This window comes from Periplaneta americana, chromosome 16 (genome assembly GCF_040183065.1).
Source record: "Periplaneta americana isolate PAMFEO1 chromosome 16, P.americana_PAMFEO1_priV1, whole genome shotgun sequence".
In the NCBI taxonomy this organism is placed as follows: domain Eukaryota; kingdom Metazoa; phylum Arthropoda; class Insecta; order Blattodea; family Blattidae; genus Periplaneta; species Periplaneta americana.
The window spans coordinates 171,778,245-171,802,716 of record NC_091132.1 but is presented as its reverse complement, the minus strand read 5'-3'; the positions used below and the strand labels follow the sequence as shown (position 1 = coordinate 171,802,716).

The window sequence follows — 24,472 nt, the reverse complement described above, 5'->3', positions numbered from 1 at the left end:
ATGAGAAAATTATTATTAGTAAATTCAGGTTAAGGATATAGGAATGGGGGCAAGGAAACTTGCTGAGTGGGCATGTTGGAAAACGTACTGACTTGGCATATAGGAGAAACAATTTCTTGAGAAACTTATTAATAGTAAATTCAGGTTAAGGAGATAGGGATGGGGGCAAGGAATCTTGCTGAGTGGGCATGTTGGAAAACGTACTGACTTGGCAAATAGGAGAAAATATATCATGAGAAACTTATTAGTAAATTCAGGTTAAGGAGATAGGGATGGGGGCAAGGAAACTTGCTGAGTGGACATGATGGAAAAACGTACTGACTTGGCATATAGGAGAAACTATATCATGAGAAACTTATTAGTAAATTCAGGATAAGGAGATAGGAATGGGGGCAAGGAAACTTGCTGAGTGTGTATGTTGGAAAAACGTACTGACTTGGCATATAGGACAAACTATATCATGAGAAACTTATTATTAGTAAATTCAGGTTAAGGAGATAGGAATGGGGGCAAGGAAACTTGCTGAGTGGGCATGTTGGAAAAACGTACTGACTTGGCATATAGGAGAAACTATATCATGAGAAACTTATTATTAGTAAATTCAGGTTAAGGAGATAGGTATGGGGGAAAGGAAACTTGCTGAGTCGGCATGTTGGAAAAACGTACAGACTTGGCATATAGAAGAAACAATATCATGAGAAACTTATTAATAGTAAAATCAGGTTAAGGAGATAGGAATGGGGGCAAGGAAACTTGCTGAGTGGGCATGTTGGAAAAACGTACTGACTTGGCATATAGGAGAAACTATATCATGAGAAACTTGTTGTTAGTAAATTCAGGTTACGGAGATAGGAATGGGGGCAAGGAAACTTGCTGAGTGGGCATGTTGGGAGAATGTACTGACTTGGCATATAGGAGAAACAATATCATGTGAAACTTAATACTAGTAAATTCAGGTTAAGGAGATAGGGATGGGGGCAAGGAAACTTGCTGAGTGGGCATGTTGGAAAAACGTACTGACTTGGCATATAGGAGAAACTATATCATGAGAAACTTATTATTAGTAAATTCAGGTTAAGGAGATAGGAATGGGGGCAAGGAAACTTGCTGAGTGGGCATGTTGGAAAAACGTACTGACTTGGCATATAGGAGAAACTATGTTATGAGAAACTTATTATTAGTAAATACAGGTTAAGGAGATAAGAATGGGGGCAAGGAAACTTGCTGAGTGGGCATGTTGGGAAAACGTACTGACTTGGCATATAGGACAAACTATATCATGAGAAACTTACTATTAGTAAATTCAGGTTAAGGAGATAGGGATGGGGGCAAGGAAACTTGCTGAGTGGGCATGTTGGAAAAACGAACTGACTTGGCATATAGGAGAAACTATATCATGAGAAACTTATTATTAGTAAATTCAGGTTAAGGAGATAGGAATAGGGGCAGGGAAACCTGCTCAGTGGGATGTTGGAAAAACGTACTGACTTGGCATATAGGAGCAACTATATCATGAGAAACTTATTATTAGTAAATTCAGGTTAAGGAGATAGGAATGGGGGCAAGGAAACTTGCTGAGTGGGCATGTTGGAAAAACGTACTGACTTGGCATATAGGAGAAACTATATCATGAGAAACTTATTATTAGTAAATTCAGGTTAAGGAGATAGGAATGGGGGCAAGGAAACTTGCTAAGTGGGCATGTTGGGAAAACGTACTGACTTGGCATATAGGACAAACTATATCATGAGAAACTTACTATTAGTAAATTCAGGTTAAGGAGATAGGGATGGGGGCAAGGAAACTTCCTGAGTGGGCATGTTGGGAAAACGTACTGACTTGGCATATAGGAGAAACAATATCATGAGAAACTTATTATTAGTAAATTCAGGATAAGGAGATAGTTATGGGGGCAAGGAAACTTGCTGAGTGGGCATGTTGGAAAACGTACCGACTTGGCAAATAGGAGAAACTATATCATGAGAAACTTATTAGTAAATTCAGGTTAAGGAGATAGGAATGGGGGCAAGGAAACTTGCTGAGTGGGCATGTTGGAAAAACGTACTGACTTAGCATATAGGAGAAACTATATCATGAGAAACTTATTATTAGTAAATTCAGGTTAAGGAGATAGGAATGGGGGCAAGGAAACTTGCTGAGTGGGCATGTTGGAAAAACGTACGGACTTGGCATATAAGAGAAACAATATCATTAGAGACTTGTTATTAGTAAATTCTGGTTAAGGAGATAGGAATGGGGGCAAGGAAACTTGCAGTGTGGGCGTGTTGGAAAAATGTACTGACTTGGCATATAGGAGAAACAATATCATGAGAAAAATTTATTATTAGTAAATTCAGGTTTGAGACGGTTCCTCGTATAGGATAAGGAGATTTTCATTAGATTAGTATTTCGTGTTAATATTCTTATATGGATAGGATGCGCGGACGTGTAAGTTAGTTTCAAAATCTGAGACGGAAGTAACAGGTGGACAGGAAGACCGAACCCAAGCTAGGGGGACAGGAAACATGTGTCCAGGCGTGGAGTTGACTGATGAGGGAATGTATGGACTTTGCCTGCGGGTGGTCAGTAAGATGACGCCAAGCCAGGTTCCAAAAGAGATGATCTGGTATATGTCAGAGAATAGGACGCCGGAAGTAGGAGATGTTCTAGTTAACGAACAATTTTTGAAGAACGCGTCTTAAGTGACGTAAGTGTAATCATGGCCAATCAGGATTCTTAATAGAGACACGTGATATATAGATAGGAGGGTGAAATTCTATGTTTGGTGGTTGAAAGTAGAGGATAGATTTGGCAGATAGACAGAAGGCAGATAGACAGTGTTCGGAGAGGTCGAACTCCACATATTCTCGGAAAACCTAACTCGGAAGTATAACAATTTACGGACTTAGAATTTTTTTAGTGAGTGTAGTAAGAAGTCGTGTGTTGCATTATTATTATAAGTCTGAATTCTTTCCTCTCATCACGTTATCAACTGTCCGGTATATTACTGGTGTTTTATAGTACAAAAGATATAATTACGTGAACTCAGAAATTAGTATACCAACTTGCGGGAAGTGAGAGCGAGATATTATACACTTGGACGCGCATTTCTGCTAATCTGAAACGAACACTTAATAATAATAATAAACGTTTTCATAGTTCTTACCAACAACTTCTGGTGTGCGCCTACATCATTTCAACCTACGAGCACGTCTCCCAAACCCCATGTCCCGACCGTTTTGCAGCTGACCTGGGAACCTCATCCTCTACCGAAGTAATCTCGAGGAGGCTGGCGCCCAAATTAATCAGTGTACGTAATTAATTATTAACATCGACGTGCATCCTCGAGATACTTCAATATACGACTGAGCTGGCAGCCGAGGGCGACGACGACTGTTACATATTTTGGCGTCCCAACGTCGGGCTCGAGATGGCAACAATGACCACGGCGGGGATCGACGCGAGAGCCGACAGCCGATGCAGGGTTAATGCGGCTGATGGCAACAATGATCGCAGTGGGGATCGACGCGAGAGCCGACAGCCGACGCAGTGTTAGTAGAGCAGCTTGCAGTATCATGCAGTGTCAACGACCGACAGCCACAACACCATGCAGACCCCAAACAGCTGAGAACAATGATGGACGGTGGGGGAGACGATCACCCAGGCGTAACCTAGAAGACGTCGATACGTAAGCATAAAGGGTTTCATTTCAATTGTTGTATCCATATATATGTACATGTGTGTAATTCATTTTGGTAGGGTTTATTTTGTTTTTGAGTTTAAGGGGAATTGTTGAAGATATATTATATATTACATGTTGCTAAGGAGCCAGACTAGAAGTAAAAAAAAAATGGAGACTACAGCAGGGACGAGTACTAGCCAAGATAAAGAAAGTTCGCGAGGTTCGGACAATGTCATGTCGAATAATGTGTTAGAGCGGATATTGGAGCAGATGAATCAGATGAGGAACGAAATGATAGAAACTAGTAATAATTTGAAGAGTGAGATGGCTGAGAATAGTAGCAGGCTAGAGAGCCAGTTCGTTAATTTGAGAAATGAAGTAGCCGAGAATTATAGGAAATTGGAATCTATGCTGGTCTGGAATTGTAGTGAATTGAATAATAAGATAGCCGAGAATAGTAATGAAGTGGAAAGTAAATTAATTGAGAATACTAATGGATTGAATAATAAGGTAGCCGAGAATAGTAATAAAGTGGAAATTAAATTAATTGAGGATATTAGTGAATTGAATAATAAGGTAGACGAGGATAGTAATGAAGTGGAAAGTAAATTAATTGAGGATATTAGTGAATTGAATAATAAGGTAGCCGAGAATAGTAATGAAGTGGAAAGTAAATTGATTGAGGATATTAGTGAATTGAATAATAAGGTAGCCGAGAATAGTAATGAGGTGGAAAGTAAATTAATTGAGGATACTAGTGAATTGAATAATAAGATAGCCGAGAATAGTAATGAAGTGGAAAGTAAATTGATTGAGGATATTAGTGAATTGAATAATAAGATAGCCGAGAATAGTAATGAAGTGGAAAGTAAATTAATTGAGGATATTAGTGAATTGAATAATAAGATAGCCGAGAATAGTAATGAAGTGGAAAGTAAATTAATTGAGGATATTAGTGAATTGAATAATAAGATAGCCGAGAATAGTAATGAAGTGGAAAGTAAATTAATTGAGGATATTAGTGAATTGGATAATAAGATAGCTGAGAATAGTAATGAAGTGGAAAGTAAATTAATTGTGGATATTAGTGAATTGGATAATAAGATAGCCGAGAATAGTGATGAAGTGGAAAGTAAATTAATTGAGGATACTAGTGAATTGGATAATAAGATAGCCGAGAATAGTAATGAAGTGGAAAGTAAATTAATTGAGGATATTAGTGAATTGAATAATAAGGTAGCCGAGAATAGTAATAAAGTGGAAATTAAATTAGCTGTGAATATTAATGAGTTGAAAGAGAAACTAGATGAAAATAGTACTGAACTGAAAGATAAGTTAGCTGAGAATATTAATGGAGTGAATAATAAGAAAGCAGGAAATAGTAATGAAGTGGAGAGTAAATTAGCTGAGGATATTAATGAGAATACTGAGGAATTGAATATTAAAGTAGCCGAAAATAATAATGAGCTGGAAAGTAAAATAACTATGGATATTAATGGATTGGACGATAATCTCGATGAGAATAGTAATGAATTGGAGTATAGGTTAACCGAGAATAGTATCAGGCTAGAGAGCCAGGTGTTAGAAAGTTATAGAGCATTCAAGGAGCAAGTAAATAGAGTAATCGAAAAGTTTTATGAGTTTGGGAGCGAGAAAGAGAATGCGAAAACTATCACAAACATGGGGCGGAGGGCAGAAGAAGCCTTCCCACCCCACAGAGGGCACAAAAGCAATGACCATAATGACGGTTGGAGCAGGGATCGGCCACACGGTGCTGGCGGTCATGGTTTACAACCCTACAATAATGACACGCGGTATTTTGTGAACCGATTTTCTAACAATAGGAAGCGGTACTGCAACGATCAAAGAAGTGAATATAGGAAGGGCTATTGGAGGCCTCATTTTTCTGCAGGAGGAGAAAAAGTTAAGTGGAAGCATGCTGGTAGATTTAATGTGAGGAGAAGTGTGTCTCCACGTGTAAACTGTCAATTTAAGAATGGCACAATGACATATGAGAAAGGCCGCAGACGATCCCATTCGGAGAATGACGATCCGATTTATGATAGACATCCAGGCGACGTACCAGGTTAATAAACGAGAATTTGTGTAAAGTTGAAAATAATATGATTTTAATTATAAGAAAAATAAGAATGTGTTTGTTTTGTGCATGTAGTATTTGAGCGGTATAAGCAACTAGAACCAAGAACTAATTTCAGTACTGAAAATGTTTCCTTGTGAAAATTTTATTACTTTTGTTTTCTTTTTGCCACCTTCAGAATTAGTTGTTTTTTGTGTGTTTTCTTATAAGATCATGCGATAAGTAGTATTCCCTGTGGCAATAATTTAAAGATGATATTAATAAGAATTAATAATGATTAATAATAATGATAGAATACTTTTTTTTTAATTAACTTCATTTATGTTCATTCATTTGTAGAGGTTGAATGATTCGATTTGAATATGTATCAATTTTTTTTAGAATCAATATTAAGTGCCAGACCATCATTTTTAGTTCGAGACATAAAGTTGTCCTCTATATTGAGGGGACGTTATTCGAGATGTGTATTCAAGGTTGCAGCTAGTGTATGAGATAGGATAAATAGGGCCAATTGGTATTTTAAAAGTATTATGTACCTCTTAGTATAATTTTGATTCTGGTTAATGGTTATTATTTCGGTTTTATGGACGTAAATGTGTCTTCAAGGCTGAAGCTAATGTATGAGGTATGATATAAAGGGTCAATTGGTATTTTAAAATGTATTATGTATTATTTAGCGTATTTTTTTTTATTGTAGTTCATAATTCTTATTTCTATGTTATAAGTATAAGTATGTATCAAGAAACCGATCATGAATGTGAGTGAGAGAGAGCGCCATTGTATTCGGATGTGCCCTGAATGTTACGATTGGATGCTGTATATATGTCAGGTAGAAGTCAGTTAAACTGGCGTGTGAGATGTAAGCAGGCGTGAGGTGTGTATATAGATTCATACATGTGAATAGTTGTAAATATGTAATAATTGTAAGTGTAAATTTGTACATTGTTTATAAGCATAGCAAAAGGTGTATCCAAGTGTGACTAATTAGGGGACACCGGAGACTAGTAGCGAAGGTATTATTTTGGGGCGTCTCATAACAACAAATATTCCCTTGGGAATATTCTTTGTTATGAGAGGGCATTTGAGACGGTTCCTCGTATAGGATAAGGAGATTTTCATTAGATTAGTATTTCGTGTTAATATTCTTATATTGATAGGATGCGCGGACGTGTAAGTTAGTTTCAAAATCTGAGACGGAAGTAACAGGTGGACAGGAAGACCGAACCCAAGCTAGGGGGACAGGAAACATGTGTCCAGGCGTGGAGTTGACTGATGAGGGAATGTATGGACTTTGCCTGCGGGTGGTCAGTAAGATGACGCCAAGCCAGGTTCCAAAAGAGATGATCTGGTATATGTCAGAGAATAGGACGCCGGAAGTAGGAGATGTTCTAGTTAACGAACAATTTTTGAAGAACGCGTCTTAAGTGACGTAAGTGTAATCATGGCCAATCAGGATTCTTAATAGAGACACGTGATATATAGATAGGAGGGTGAAATTCTATGTTTGGTGGTTGAAAGTAGAGGATAGATTTGGCAGATAGACAGAAGGCAGATAGACAGTGTTCGGAGAGGTCGAACTCCACATATTCTCGGAAAACCTAACTCGGAAGTATAACAATTTACGGACTTAGAATTTTTTTAGTGAGTGTAGTAAGAAGTCGTGTGTTGCATTATTATTATAAGTCTGAATTCTTTCCTCTCATCACGTTATCAACTGTCCGGTATATTACTGGTGTTTTATAGTACAAAAGATATAATTACGTGAACTCAGAAATTAGTATACCAACTTGCGGGAAGTGAGAGCGAGATATTATACACTTGGACGCGCATTTCTGCTAATCTGAAACGAACACTTAATAATAATAATAAACGTTTTCATAGTTCTTACCAACAACTTCTGGTGTGCGCCTACATCATTTCAACCTACGAGCACGTCTCCCAAACCCCATGTCCCGACCGTTTTGCAGCTGACCTGGGAACCTCATCCTCTACCGAAGTAATCTCGAGGAGGCTGGCGCCCAAATTAATCAGTGTACGTAATTAATTATTAACATCGACGTGCATCCTCGAGATACTTTCCATATTTCGGAGCTGGCAGCCGACGACGTCGACGACCGCTACAGGTTAAGGAGATAGGAATGGGGGCAAGGAAACTTCCTGAGTGGGCATGTTGGGAAAACTTACTGACTTGGCATATTGGAGAAACAATATCATGAGAAACTTATTATTAGTAAATTCAGGTTAAGGAGATAGGGATGGGGGCAAGGAAACTTGCTGTGTGGGCATATTGGGAAAACGTACTGGCTTGGCATATAGGACAAACAATTTCTTGAGAAACTTATTACTAGTAAATTCAGATTAAGGAGATAGGGATGGGGGGAAGGAAACTTGCTGAGTGGGCATGTTGGAAAAGTACTGACTTGGCATATAGGAGAAACTATATCATGAGAAACTTATTATTAGTAAATTCAGGTTAAGGAGATAGGAATGGGGGCAAGGAAACTTGCTGAGTGGGCATGTTGGAAAAACGTACTGACTTGGCATATAGGAGCAACTATATCATTAGAAACTTATTATTAGTAAATTCAGGTTAAGGAGATAGGAATGGGGGCAAGGAAACTTGCTGAGTGGGCATGTTGGAAAAACGTACTGACTTGGCATATAGGAGAAACTATATCATGAGAAACTTATTATTAGTAAATTCAGATTAAGGAGATAGGAATGGGGGCAAGGAAACTTGCTGAGTGGGCATGTTGGGAAAACGTACTGACTTGCCATATAGGAGAAACAATATCATGAGAAACTTATTTTTAGTAAATTCAGGTTAAGGAGATAGGGATGGGGGCAAGGAAACTTGCTGAGTGGGCATGTTGGAAAACGTACTGACTTGGCAAATAGGAGAAACTATATCATGAGAAACTTATTAGTAAATTCAGGTTAAGGAGATAGGGATGGGGGCAAGGAAACTTGCTGAGTGGGCATTTTGGAAAAACGTACTGACTTGGCATATAGGAGAAACTATATCATGAGAAACTTATTATTAGTAAATTCAGGATAAGGAGATAGGAATGGGGGCAAGGAAACTTGCTGAGTGGGCATGTTGGAAAAACGTACTGACTTGGCATATAGGAGTAACTATATCATGAGAAACTTATTATTAGTAAATTCAGGTTAAGGAGATAGGAATGGGGGCAAGGAAACTTGCTGAGTGGGCATGCTGGAAAAACGTACTGACTTGGCAAATAGGAGAAACTATATGATGATAAACTTATTATTAGTAAATTCAGGTTAAGGAGATAGGTATGGGGGAAAGGAAACTTTCGGAGTGGGCATTTTGGAAAAACATACAGACTTGGCATATAGAAGAAACAATATCATGAGAAACTTATTATTAGTAAATTCAGGTTAAGGAGATAGGAATGGGGGCAAGGAAACTTGCTGAGTGGGGGTGTTGGAAAAATGTACTGACTTGGCATATAGGAGAAACTGTATCATGAGAAACTTTTTATTAGTAAATTCAGGATAAGGAGATAGGAATGGGGCAAGGAAACTTGCTGAGTGGGCATGTTGGAAAAACATACAGACTTGGCATATAGGAGAAGCAATATAATGGGATACTTATTATCAGTAAATTCAGGTTAAGGAGATAGGAATGGGGGCAAGGAAACTTACAGAGTGGGCATGTTGGAAAAACGTACAGACTTGGCATATAGGAGAAACAATATCATGGGATACTTATTATTAGTCAATTGAGGTTAAGGAGATAGGAATGGGGGCAAGGAAACTTGCTGAGTGGGCATGTTGGAAAAACGTACTGACTTGGCATATAGGAGAAACAATGTCATGAGAAACTTATTATTAGTAAATTCAGGTTAAGAAGATAGGAATGGGGGCAAGGAAACTTGCTGAGTGGGCATGTTGGAAAAACGTACTGACTTGGCATATAGGAGAAACAATATCATGAGAAACTTGTTATTAGTAAATTCAGGTTAAGGAGATAGGAATGGGGGCAAGGAAACTTGCTGAGTGGGCATGTTGAAAAAACGTACTGACATGGTATATAGAAGAAACAATATCATGAGAAACTTGTTATTAGTAAATTCAGGTTAAGGAGATAGGAATGGGGGCAAGGAAACTTGTAGAGTGGGCATGTTGGAAAAATGTACTGACTTGGCATATAGGAGAAACTGTATCATGAGAAACTTATTATTAGTAAATTCAGGTTAAGGAGATAGGGATAGGGGCAAGGAAAATTTGCTGATTGGGCATGTTGGAAAACGTACTGACTTGGCAAATAGGAGAAACTATATCATGAGAAACTTATTAATAAATTCAGGTTAAGGAGATAGGGATGGGGGCAAGAAAACTTGCTGAGTGGGCATGTTGGGAGAATGTACTAACTTTGCATATAGGAGAAACTGTATCATGAGAAACTTATTATTAGTAAATTCATGATAAGGAGATAGGAATGGGGGCTTGGAAACTTGCTGAGTGGGCATGTTGGAAAAACATACAGACTTGGCATATAGGAGAAACAATATAATGGGATACTTATTATCAGTAAATTCAGGTTAAGGAGATAGGAATGGGGGCAAGGAAACTTGCTGAGTGGGCATGTTGGAAAAACGTACTGACTTGGCATATAGGAGAAACTATATCATGAGAAATTTGTTATTAGTAAATTCAGGTTACGGAGATAGGAATGGGGGCAAGGAATCTTGCTGAGTGGGCATGTTGGGAGAATGTACTAACTTTGCATATAGGAGAAACTGTATCATGAGAAACTTATTATTAGTAAATTCAGGATAAGGAGATAGGAATGGGGGCATGGAAACTTGCTGAGTGGGCATGTTGGAAAAACATACAGACTTGGCATATAGGAGAAACAATATAATGGGATACTTATTATCAGTAAATTCAGGTTAAGGAGATAGGAATGGGGGCAAGGAAACTTGCTGAGTGGGCATATTGGAAAAACGTATTGACTTGGCATATAGGAGAAACTATATCATGAGAAATTTGTTATTAGTAAATTCAGGTTACGGAGATAGGAATGGGGGCAAGGAATCTTGCTGAGTGGGCATGTTAGGAGAATGTACTAACTTTGCATATAGGAGAAACTGTATCATGAGAAACTTATTATTAGTAAATTCAGGATAAGGAGATAGGAATGGGGGCATGGAAACTTGCAGAGTGGGCATGTTGGAAAAACATACAGACTTGGCATATAGGAGAAACAATATAATGGGATACTTATTATCAGTAAATTCAGGTTAAGGAGACAGGAATGGGGGCAAGGAAACTTGCTGAGTGGGCATGTTGGAAAAACGTACTGACTTGGCATATAGGAGAAACTATGTCATGAGAATCTTATTATTAGTAAATTCAGGTTAAGGAGATAGGAATGGGGGCAAGGAAACTTGCTGAGTGGGCATGTTGGAAAAACGTACAGACTTGGCATATAGGAGAAACAATATCATGGGATACTTATTTTTAGTAAATTCAGGTTAAGGACATAGGAATGGGGGCAAGGAAACTTGCTGAGTGGGCATGTTGGAAAAACGTACAGACTTGGCATATAGGAGAAACAATATCATGGGATACTTATTATTAGTAAATTCAGGTTAAGGTGATAGGAATGGGGGCAAGGAAACTTGCAGAGTGGGCATGTTGGAAAAACGTACTGATTTGGCATATTGGAGAAACTATGTCTTGAGATACTTATAATTAGTAAATTCAGGTTAAGGAGATGGGAATGGGGTCAAGGAAACTTGCTGAGTGGGCATGTTGTAAAAACGTACAGACTTGGCATATAGGAGAAACAATATCATGAGAAACTTATTATTAGTAAATTCAGGTTAACATGCCTCCAATAAGGAATACAGAAAGTGCATACAAAGGAATCGTTGTAAAAGAACACCATGCTGTTTCAGAAACGGAAGAACATCCAAGCTTTGAATGAAATATTCCTTCACGTCATTAGTGCTCAATCAGACATGCGCAGTTTGCCACTATACGAGGACATATTTTACAACTGCTAATCTGAGTAATATTTTTATACCTATACACGCACAATGTAGGAATTTCAGTTATGTGTCTGGAATGTGACGGCATTCACTTGCAACAACATTTGCAATCCCAAGCACTCTTGACAGTAGTAGTCCGATGGGTATTTTTTGAAATGGCGTAGGCCTACATACAGTATATGCATAATATGTTTCCTAAACTTCAATGTCTGCTGTATGTATTTGCTGTGATTCCGATTAATTGTCACCAATTTCCAAGATTGTCATGCTATGTAATGAGTTAATAAGGCAAAAATTAGCAACTGCTTAATTTAAGATTGCTGGTTATGGTATGTTTCATATTTCCATTGTTTGTCTAGTAAATGTTGGATGTCTTCATATGAATATGTTTGCACGTTATCTTAATTCTATAATATTTTATTGCGCTATATGATAAATCCTTGGGAGGCTTTAGTCTAGCTAGTCAGTTTGCTAATTTCATTTAGACAGTAGTTGCCCTAGACACACAGTAAAATTAATTTTTTGTTCCTCGATTGTAGAGATTGAGCATCGAATTCACGAATTACAGTTATCGAACCAGGACTGTCATCGCATATATAGGGCGTAGACTTTACAAGAAAATGTCTCTGGTCCGATCTGCTAGTAGAGACGTCACAGAAAATAGCATATCACTGCTTCATATACTACCATGAAGCAGCTAAGTTTTCGAAATTATTCTTGATGTTTAGGTGAGGGGTTTGGACTTTTTCAATTGCTAGTTGTCGCAATCAAAAATTAAGACACAACGTTTCGAAGGGTGGTTCTCCCTTCGTCTTCAGGTGGAAGGAAGGAGAGAAGAGAAAAAGAACCTACTGTTTGGATCGTTACGTACAGCTATTCTGTATGACTAAATTATTCTTGCCTGTAACGTAATTTGTGGTAATATAGTCACGGCATGTTCGATCGCACTACATATCTATCGCGCAGGCAAATAAGTTTCATTGTTACTGTTGCTAAATTGATGACCGTATTATTTGCTGCAAAGTGTTGAAAACAGGTATAAATAATTTTATTATTCTTCAGAAGTATGTATAGGGACCATTGTTAGATTGTTCTCTACAGAATAATGTGATAATTATGTTACCCGTGATGACAATAGCGATAAAATACAAAAATAACGTTTTTGAATTAATGTAATTTTCTGCGTATTTATGTAGCAGTCTTGACAATGAACGTTAGCTCAAAACAAGGAGGGAGAATTTGTAATTTATTTTGCAATAACTGCTTGATTTCGTTGCAAAATGATAATTGTGTATTGAGTGTTTTCTTATAGACAATAATTATGGCAATTCTTTACATTTATGGTAATTTACCTATTTAAGTTTGAATTCTATCATATGCTCCGTTGACCGAGAAAATTCTCCTGGTATTTCATTAATTTAAGTTTTTGTACACTTTTTTTAAATAGTCGTGGAAACTCTTCAAAATTAGGCCTATCGATTTTTCGATAAAATTATCGTAGAGTACTAATTGGTCTCCTAGAGATTTCATATCTTGTACATGCTTAAAAAATTAAAATTTCGTTCCGCTATGGCGATCATCGCCGAGCGAATAACGTAAGTTGAACTGTTACCTTTTCAGCGACCATAGTCTTCTTTCCTGTTAGAAATATTATGCCTTCAGAAAATTAGATAGCATTAACTAAGTTTGGAGGCAATAATTCTGCTGAATCATTAGCGCTGCAGACAAGTTTAAGGTTTATTTTTATAGTGAAGAAGGAACAGCTAAATGGTATCAGAGAGATACATTGTTGTACTTATACCACTTTAATCGGAGCCGTACATTATATTTAAATTATTTTCTGGACGAGCTATCTGTGTCAAACTTGATTACACAGTCCGTTCTAAATTATAGCGGTTACAATATTCAAGCTCTTGTCCAAGGTATTAAACTTAAAACTGATTCTAAAACTCACTCCATTAGGATTTTAAAATAATCTCAAGTGATTGGGTACATTAATCGTCGATATTGAAGGTGGGAATTTCAGAGAAGATATTTCCTTGACACTCTATATATATATGATCCTGATCTAACAACACAAAATTCATTTTTTTATGAACACTGTCTTTAAAAATGGATAATATTCAATTATTCCTTCTATAATGTATTGGAATTAGCCTGTTTTGAAATACAGATACTTTATCAATCTTGCCTACAATTTCGCCAATTTCTTTCCATAACTTTTCCTTTTTATGGATATCTGCATATTGTTTGAACTGATATTGTACAGGGCAGGATGTTTGGGAAAATATTAATTAAAATGGCATAATTTATTTGTGAGAAATTGCTAATTACACGATGTTTAGCAGCCTTATTTGTGATATCATCATTTGTTTATTTTCACTGTCAATTTGAAGCCAAGTCAATCCAGAGTGATGAACGCGTAGAAAGTTGTAAAGAAACCAGCTGCATTTAGGCCTATTTACATGGAGAGCTATTAGAGTGACATTGTTCACTCGGTGATGATCGCCATAGTGGAACCATAACTTTAACTTTGGACGAAATTGAAATACAAACTGCTGAGCCATTTATACCGGAACCCACACTTTCTGAAGTCGAAATTGCGATAGAAAATCTGAAAAATTATGTCTCCATGTATCGATCAAATTCCAGCAGAATTAATACAAGAAGGTGGAAGCGTATTATCTAGCGAAATTTATAAACTTGTACTTGCAATTTGAGAAATTGAAATTGTACCAGAACAATGGAAGGAGTCAATAGTCGTACCTATCTTTAAGAAGGGGGACAAGACTAACTGTAGTAACTTTCGAGGAATATCACTTTTGTTGACGTCGTACAAAATTTTGTCCAATATTCTTTTGAGAAGATTAACTCCATATGTAGATGAAATTATTGCGGATCATCAGTGCGGTATCACGCGTAATAGATCGATTATTGATAAGGTATTTGTATTCGACAGTTATTGGAGAAAAAATGGGAGTATAAGGGTACAGTACATCAGTTATTCATAGATTTCAAAAAGGCGTATGACTCTTAAGAGAGAAGTTTTATACAATATTCTTATTGAATTTGGTATTCCCAAGAAACTAGTTCGATTAATTAAAATGTGTCTTAGTGAAACTAACACCAGAGTCCGTATAGGCTAGTTTCTATCTGATGCTTTTCCAATTCACTGCGGGCTAAAGCAAGGAGATGCACTATCACCTTTACTTTTTAACTTCGCTCAAGAATATGCCATTAGGAAACTTCAGGATAACAGAGAGGGTTTGGAATTGAACGGGTTACATCAGCGGCTTGTCTATGCGGATGACGTGAATATGTTGGGAGAAAATCCTCAAACGATTAGGGAAAACACGGAAATTCTACTTGAAGCAAGTAAAGCGATAGAGTTGGAAGTAAATCCCGAAAAGACAAAGTATATGATTAAATCTCGTGATCAGAATATTGTACGAAATGGAACTATAAAAGTTGGAGATTTATCCTTCAAAGAGGTGGAAAAATTCAAATATCTTGGAGCAACAGTAATAAATATAAATGACACTTGGGAGGAAATTAAACGCAGAATAAATATAGGAAATGCCTGTTATTATTCGGTTGAGAAGCTTTTGTCATCAAGTCTGCTGACAAAAAATCTGAAAGTTAGAATTTATAAAACAGTTATATTACCAGTTGTTCTGTATGACTGTGAAACTTGGACTCTCACTTTGAGGGAGGAACAGAGATTGAGGGTTTTTGAGAATAAGGTTCTTAGGAAAGTATTTGGGGCTAAAAGGGATGAAGGTACAGGAGAATGGAGAAAGTTACACAACACAGAACTGCATGCATTGTATTGTTCACCTGACATAATTAGGAACATTAAATCCAGACGTTTGAGATGGGCAGGGCATGTAGCACGTATGGGCGAATTCAGAAATGCATATATAGTGTTAGTTGGGAGACTGGAGGGAAAAAGACCTTTAGGGAGGCCGAGACGTAGATGGAAGGATAATATTAAAATGGATTTGAGAGAGGTGGGGTATGATGATAGAGACTGGATTAATCTTGCACAGGATAGGGACCGCTGGCGGGCTTATGTGAGGGCGGCAATGAACCTTCGGGTTCCTTAAAAGCCATTTGTAAGTAAGTAATAATAATAATAATAATAAAAATAATAATAATTTATTTATTTATTTATTCTTGCGAACTTAAGGCCATGAAGCCTTCTCTTCCACTTAGCCAGTAACAAAAGAAGCTGATACAATTTTACTAATATTAAAAAAAAAAACCTTGTCCCATATCTCTGCCTCATATCACTCATATATCTCCTAAAAGTGCGTCGACCAACCAGAACGCTGTAGGTGGTCGGTACTAGGAACTAGCTCCTGATTGGCCTGCAGCAGGAAGCCCTACTGAGTTTGCATATTGGCGAGGCATGGTCCCACGACATTTCATTCCCTGAAGAAGTTGGCTTTTTTGGTCATGAAAGCTTGGAAGGAACTATCCAACTCACCAGGCTGAGAACCCGAGAAGAGTTATTTCACATCAAACACTGGGAAATCTTCAACGCATATGCCGTTCTCTTTGTTTGAATCGTTCTGTATTGATTTATAATTTTATTAAAATCATTTGCCCTTCTAGAGAATCCAACTTAAAACTGATACTCAATAGCTAACCTTATAGATAATACAGCATTCAGTATTTACACGTAAAAATTTAGTATAAGCATTTGCTTTTTTTTTTTTTTTTTTTTTTTTTTTTTTTTTTTTTTTTTTTAAGATAAAATTGCTGTGCCCTTGTGTAATTTTCTGTCACATTTTTCAGTTATAATGGACATCATTAAGCAGGAGCCCGAGATCGACCCTTTGGCTGCACAAGACTGTGATGACGGACAAACGGATCCTTCATTCCACGTAAGCCTAACTATTATGTAGTTCGTTATGTATTACTGTGTGAAGGAAAAAACCTACATTACCACAAATTTTCCTAATAATTAACTTCACGTACCAGTAATCTCAATTTCGCCACTCATGTAAGTATGCAATATATCTTGAGAACATAGCATCTCTCAAACTACTCTAGTCCCGTCGCTCTAATTTCCGGCAGCCAATCACGTTGCAGGTCAGCTACATTTAAAAGTGTGCGTCTTGTGATTCGCTGATGAAGACGTTATTCATTTCTTAAGGCTCGATAAATACTTAATATAATCGCGCGCCATTTTGGCTCTTTCGTTGGCGTTCGCAGAAAGCACACGAAGACGTTATTTTCCGCTCGATTATTTGCTGAATTACAGTACGTTTGATTTATTATCATAGGAGCTACGACATGATAATGTTCAACGGTGTGGCAAATAAGATTCCTCGTCTGGTAGCTCGGCAACAAAAGAACAAAAATGGCGAACGATACTACCTACCTGGGCTTTATAGAGCCTGCACTTCCTAAGACGTAAGCAAAGAGGAGGAGTCACGCCGTTAACAACAGCGTCGGGACTATAATAGAAACCAACTTAGCTTGATTATCGACATGTTACTGAGCAATATCAGGGAATCAGTGTAATTCCTGACTTGACGTGTGAACTTTATTATTACAACTCTGTACACCTGGGCCCTAGAGTATGGTCTAATACATAGTTAATAATTAGTAAAAGTTCTTGTATAACCATTTTCTGTTCCACAAAATAATGTACAACAGATTTATAGTATTAGAAAAAAAAGTTACCAGTGACGTCATAAAAGTGTATGGCAGAGGAAGCGCTGTTTGCCACATGACGTCATAACTTGAATTAGGTTATGTCCTCCTCCTTTGTAATAAATTCGTATTTGAGGATGCAAGGAACGCTATTATCATTCCTATAATATTTGATTGAAATATTTTACCTGGAATTATGAGATTTTAAATACATTGTCATGTATTTGATCAATATTTAACCGTGCTCTTTCACTTTAAATTGACAGTCGTAATTTTCCGTGCGTAACATTACCAATTGCAATGGAAAGATGGTGCTAGTAACTATCTTCACATAATAATAATAATAATAATAATAATAATAATAATAATAATAATTTTTTATTTTTGCTGGCAGAGTTAAGGCCATAAGGCCTTCTCTTCCACTCAACCAGCCTTAATCAATACAATACATAGTTAAATTACGAATATTTACACTACACTTAAAAGGTTCTCCAGCAATATTCTTCAGTTAAGTTTTAACGATTAGTAGACTACATATTTATTTAAATTTAGATAAACCCATAAGGTAAATTAGTAACTTAATTTATGAGCTTATTTAATTCAATCAATTATAATTAATTTGAGATTTGAGATAGCTAGTAAAATGGTGGAAATTAATTTAATATAAGCATACTAGAACTACGTTACAGGGAGAAAAGAAAAAATATATAATAATAATAATAATAATAATAATAATAATAATAATAATAATAATATTTCTATAATGAGAATATTAATGTAATTGCCATTAGAGGTTTTGTAAATCTATTTAGAGAAATTAATGATAATAATAGTAAGAATGGACAGATGTTAGTTTCATTATATGGAATAAATATTAATCAGCAATTAATTTGTTAAGTAAGAATTTATGTAATTCACGCCTTAATTTGTTTGTTATTGTTTTACAAACAAGGAAAATTCGTGCAAATGGTGCTGAAAGAGACTATATTGTTTATTTTAAAAGAACTGGACGCATGAAAGACATTCGGTTCAGCATATTTAGCAAAAAACCAAAATTAAGACACAATAAGGAGTTGTACTGAAATTGTGTGTCATTTCTAGCTGCTATCACAGAGTGCATTTATTACGCCGAAAACTTTGATATTCCATGCATACCTGCTATGCTATGATATTGACTACCATTAACCAACCAATGAAGTGTATTTAGTAACTGATGTTTAGTTGATAATGATTTACTTCGCTTAGTTGGATATCCTAATCTATGCCTAATATTAGTGAAACGTCCTTCTTTGTCAAGTGCACTTAACCTAAAACGTTCATTGTGCTTAAGTAGAAAGTTAAAGATAGAAATATATTCTTCCTTTCTATACACTGATATTTTCACTTTCACTACTATTAGACTACACTACAGTATATCAGTAAACTATTTCCTTGCTTTAGGACCGTATCACACTTGAAGAGTTCTCACTAGCGAGAAATGTGTTGCGAGAAAGAGGCGAAGAGCCTTCCTCCACACACTTGGCGAGTTCTCGCTATCACAGATCACACCTGCTATGATCATCTATGCACTGCCTTCATGCTGAAAGAATTTTTCTGATTATAGTAATGACTCATTGGGGGAAATATTATAGGTTATGTATTTACGTACATTGTCGTACTTAAATACATACTGTACCCTGTAAGTATATTCTCGTACTTTACAAATTACGTACGAACACTATGTTGAATCTGAGTATTCAGATAATGAGGAAATGGAGTTACGTGAACATATTTTGTTCATGAAGAGGAAAAGTAGGCCTAAAATTAAAGCCGGAAATATCTGAAAATCACATTGTATCTTACGAAAATAAGGGCGAGTTTTGGACACTGGTTTTGATTTGAATGATGATACGTTTAGGCGTTATTTCAGGTTGAATGGACCTCAGTTTTTTGCCACTCATGATATAGAGAATTCTTTGCTATATTCTGATTAAAAATATGTAAACTGTTAAACACGTAGATATATTATTTCAAATGTTTAATCAATACTATTAAATCTCATGAAAATAAAATATAGTCCTATTTATTTTCAGATAATCTGATATTTGTCTCCAGATTTCTTCTTTAAGTTTCGTGTTTTTATAGTTTTCATCCCGTGTATCATATAAATAGGCCTACGGGTGACATCGTACAAGTTCGATAAGTTTCTGACTGCAATTATCAGCCATCTTTCCTCATTTTCAAATAAAAACAATACAATTCATCGCCACCTGTGATATCTTTTTCTACATTCAATCGTCATAAAGAGTATAAATGTGAAACATCTTTGATAAATGTGTCAAGAAAATTCGCTGAGCTACCGATTCCAGTGAGAAACTCGCGCGAGGTTTTTGCCTCGAACGAGAATCTCTTCCAGTGTGTGGACGTCCATTTGAATCCATGTTATCAATTTTTTAATTTTCTCGCAACACATTTCTCGCTGGTGAAAACTCTGCAAGTGTGTTGCGGGCCTTACACAAAAGTTCACTGGTATTTGAAGTTATAGGTACGGTATTCTTTGAGTTGTAGGAAATCACTACAGACTGAATAATACTAATACTTAAGTGGAAGAGAACAATGTAAAATAAATTCTTCTGTTATAACTATGGAGTCATAAGCTACAAATGTATAAGAAATTTGTGGAATGCAATGCTACTAATATCTATAAGTTACAGCTCAATATACTTGTAATGTATTAGACCATTGGGCCCTGAAAACATGTCTTGCTTAGTTTGCCTCTGCTCGAACAGTGACATGGTCGAGTAACAGCCCGTTTAGCTCTGATTCATTGCATCATCTTTCAACAGTAAAATCTCGCTCATTACTCATTACATTACTGATGTAATTTATGGGCTCACTTTGTAATAAATGCTGGAACTGTCGACCATCCATCATCAGTAATGTATGCTTCACATCTTGTCAAAAGATGTCTGGACGCACCGGATTTCGTGTCTTCTGATAGATTTGAACCCTAGATACGTAGTCCGTTATGTTCAAATTAGAACGACTGTTTTGTTATTCTCCAAGCGGTATAATTTGTTCATTTTTAACAATTTCGCCGTTTTCCAGGCTAATATATTGGATGAACCTGCTTATTTAAGCTGGTTTCTTAACAATTTAACGTAATTCATGCGCCTTGTTTTATTTAAACTGAGACAGCTGTTTTCTTATTTTTCACTAAATTCTCTTTTCTGGATGAGATGGTTGTTCAACACCAAATTGTTTCCATAGAAATATAGCAGTTCGCTATTTGTATAATTCACTTGCGATATACATTTTATAAATGAAGATTTGCTTTCAGCTCACTTCGAGATCTGCGGATATAAAAGGAAAAAATTGAATCGGTAACTGGTAGAGTTCCTGGGTAGCTCAGTTGGCAGATCGTTGGTGTGTTCAACCAAAGGTCCCGGGTTCAATACCCAGCTCCGCAACAATTTTTCCCTTGAAATTATTCTAGTCAATTTCACAGGGAGGTATAGCTGAAAGCTAGATTTGCATAATACACGTCACTGTTCGTTAACAGAAAACCACAATTCAAGTCGCATAGAGTTAGTGTGCACTCAATGTTGGTTGCTTGACGGTTGTGAGCCCACTTTAGAGTCTTTGGGTATAAGGGGAAAAATTAAGTCTGTGTCTGGTAGATTTCCGGGGCAGCTCAGTTGGTAGAGCGTTACTGAGTTTAGGCAAAGGTCCCGGGTTCGATACCGGGCCGTGGAACAATTTTTGCCTTGAAATTATTCGAAAATTTGATTTTCCAATGCCCACTGCCTAATGAAACCTGCACTTCGTCTAATTATCTTGTTTAAATCTCACTATGCTTGCTGGAATGTAAATGTATTAAATATGTTGCAACTGTTACAGGACAATTATGACAATTCTTATACCTGTGTCATAAGAAGAAAACGTGTTCAAAATTGTATTTCATACTAGCACAAGATAGAGAACATAATAGATAGCAATAAGAGGGAATTTATTTCCTTGCAGTATTACTGAAGTTTGCTTGCAAATTGTATTCCATATATTAATGTATAATTGATTGATAATGACAAGGGCTGAAACGAGACTTTCTGTTCTACCATTCAGGGGATACTGTGGTTAAATAATGGTGAAATATTAAAACAAAATCTCTTTTTTATTTTTTAGTTCGTAATTTTAATTTCGTAATATGTTTTCATTTCCTGTTCAGAGCCCTTTGTGAATTAATATTCCTTTAAAATATTAATATTAAGTTATTTTAGGACATATCCATATTGCATTTAAAATAACATTTGCTGTAATGATAAATTCGTGAAATTGAGACATTTATTTTGACCCTCTGTTTAGAGTAAACTTAAAAACCTAATTATATTTTATTTCCTTGACTAATTTCAATCCTTTGAGAATATATTGAGCTAAGTATTTTGAAAACTTTCTTGCAAGGAGCCTTCTATATCGAACTTTATATAATATTTATTAAAAATATGTTTATGCTCGACCATGCCGAAATGTACTAATTATACACCTGGTAGTAGCCCTTTAATGCACCTCATTAAAGTACACCTATTCATTATAATTCAATTGTTTAGCCAATGAGAAATTACCATTATAACATTATGAAACCCCAAGTATCGATTATTCTCGGATATGCAATCGAAAGATAATTAGCGAAAAATCACGGAGGCTGGAAATCCAATACTGTCGCAGAAGGTTATGTTCTGTTACTATAATAATTAGCGTTAATAGTAAATAATATTCAAATAAATTCAATTTGTCATCTCGTTTTTCAATTCTAAATCAATTTCCAGGTTATATCAAGATTAATGTTCATGTTATTCTTTAGATTATATCAAGGTCAATGACATTCGTGCCTCGGAAAAAATCAATACTTTCGCGTTTGCGCACATCTCACAATTCAGGTCAGTTCCGCTCCTCACTTACATAACCATAACATGAACACTTATGAATAATTTCAAGTTAGAAATATGGTCGAGCATAAAAAGTCGTATGAAACTTGCCTATAATGGTAATTAAGACGCTAGTATGAAAATTATGAAACGAGTGCAAGCGAGTTTCATAAACAAACATACTCGCGTCTTAATTACTACCATTATAAGCTCGTTGCATAATGTACTATTTCAGAACTATTAGCCGGAAATGCAGCTAATTTTTTTACCGATCATCTTATTGTAGGCGTGTTTACATGGTTTAAATTTCTTACATTTGGGAAGAAATTTGTACAGGTTTCAAAAATCACATATGTGTCCGTTTAACTGCTGCTTCAGTTATTATGCCATTGATTGTATTCCACATTTTACTTATTTGCAAGAGTAGTAGTAACCAGTTTTTATACATACCAAGTTTTAAACGCTGCAGGAAATAAATTCACTTTCCAACAAAATATAACAACGAATTATTTATTCGTAAACTCTTGTGTATTCCACAGGAGGCGAATTTATTGACTGCACCTGATTTTTGTGCGAAAGAGGATAAGACAGATCCCAGCTGTGCCGTAAAGTGGGAAGTGAAGACTGAGGAAACCCTAGAGTCCATTACAATTCCTGTGGTAAAGTGTGAGTATGAGGTGAGTGAAGTTTAGTTATTGTGCTTTTTTCTCTCTTCTTGTGTTTTGTCAGAAACAACTTCGATATCCTCCAGCATCACATACGAGAGGAAAAACATATCAGTACTTAAGTCATTGAAAATAACATAAATTAGTAACATCTGCCTCGAGTACTCTTCTCTCCTTATATCCAGTAGATGATTTTCTCCCAGCTTTGCGCACACAGTGATGTAATTCAGTGACAACAACATAACATTGCACGAACATAAGAGCACTCGCTTTCTTTGGTATGGTTCAGGGTAAATCTTGTTTTCTTTTCTGTAGGCAATGGTAAATTTTGTTTTTGCTAACGTCACTGGTAAGTCCATCCATCAAAAAGTGTACATGCTAGGCATATTTGAAAGCCTGAACAAACCAAACCACACCTAACCTGTCGATGATCGTTGACATTACGAAAATTCTCTTATTTATCATTCCACTTAGAACTTAACATTTCTAGTGTAACTCCAATTGATTCTATGAGGTTCCTCACTAATATTAACAGCATCAAAATGACAATAGAAGAAAAAGCACTGATTCTATATGAGAAACTTATCAGATTACTAAGAAACAATTGGCATTCATACAGCCTTCTTTGTAGATTGAAAACTCAAAAAAAAAAATCATATCCATGGTTTTAGAATTAAAACAGAAAATCAATATCCCGAATTTAAAAGAAAACTTACAAATTAAACCAAACTCTTTAACTCTATTAAATATAGAATATAATCTAAATTTAACAGAAGAAATACTGAAATCAGAAGTAAACACTGAAATAATGAAACGATTGTGTTTAGAGACAATTAATATTAGATACCCTCCACAAAACTGGCTTCATTTATGCACCGACGGATCCTTGATCTCCAGAGAACAAGGTGCCGGTGCAGGTGTTACGTGCTGTCTCTTCTCACTTTATTGATCTCTTGGATATGGAACAACAAGTTTTGATGGTGAAATCATTGCAATAAGTGAAAGTCTCAGGAATCTTCTATGCAACTTCAATAAATTAAAAAATGCAGTTGTATTGTCAGACTCCAAAGCAGCTATTCTATCAATCGTCTCTAAACACACACCTTCACCTCAAACAGCAGAAATAACTAAAATGCTCTCTCAATAATATCACTCAATAAAAGAATTGTATTCCAATGGATACCATCCCATTGTGGAATCCTGGGAAACGAGAATGCGGATGCTTTAGCAAAGAAGGGCAGCACTGCTACTTACAGACCTGTTACTAAATCTACGTATTACTCTGTGATAAGATTTATTAAATCTACATACTTTAGACTTTAACAAACAAAATTTGAAAACACAATCTCAAGGGAAAAAATGGAACTCTCTGCATCATAATCCACAGTCAATTCCCGATTTACCACGAAAATCGTCTGTAGCTGCATTTAGATTGG

At 36.1% G+C, this 24,472-nt stretch overlaps 1 protein-coding gene across 4 annotated transcripts in view; it reads left to right on the top strand.

Annotated features, from left to right (window-relative positions):
* The window catches only part of LOC138691911 (zinc finger protein 235-like), a 95,777-nt gene that overhangs the window by 61,358 nt on the left and 9,947 nt on the right, over positions 1 to 24,472 (top strand). For 3 of the 4 annotated variants that reach the window (XM_069814524.1, XM_069814526.1, XM_069814525.1), the window contains 2 exons: positions 16,607 to 16,695; positions 22,911 to 23,048. In XM_069814524.1, coding sequence (XP_069670625.1) covers positions 16,607 to 16,695; positions 22,911 to 23,048 — 227 coding nt within the window. Of the gene's footprint in view, positions 1 to 12,770; positions 12,843 to 16,606; positions 16,696 to 22,910; positions 23,049 to 24,472 lie in introns of those variants that run through there. The other variant, XM_069814527.1, reaches the window with a different exon arrangement.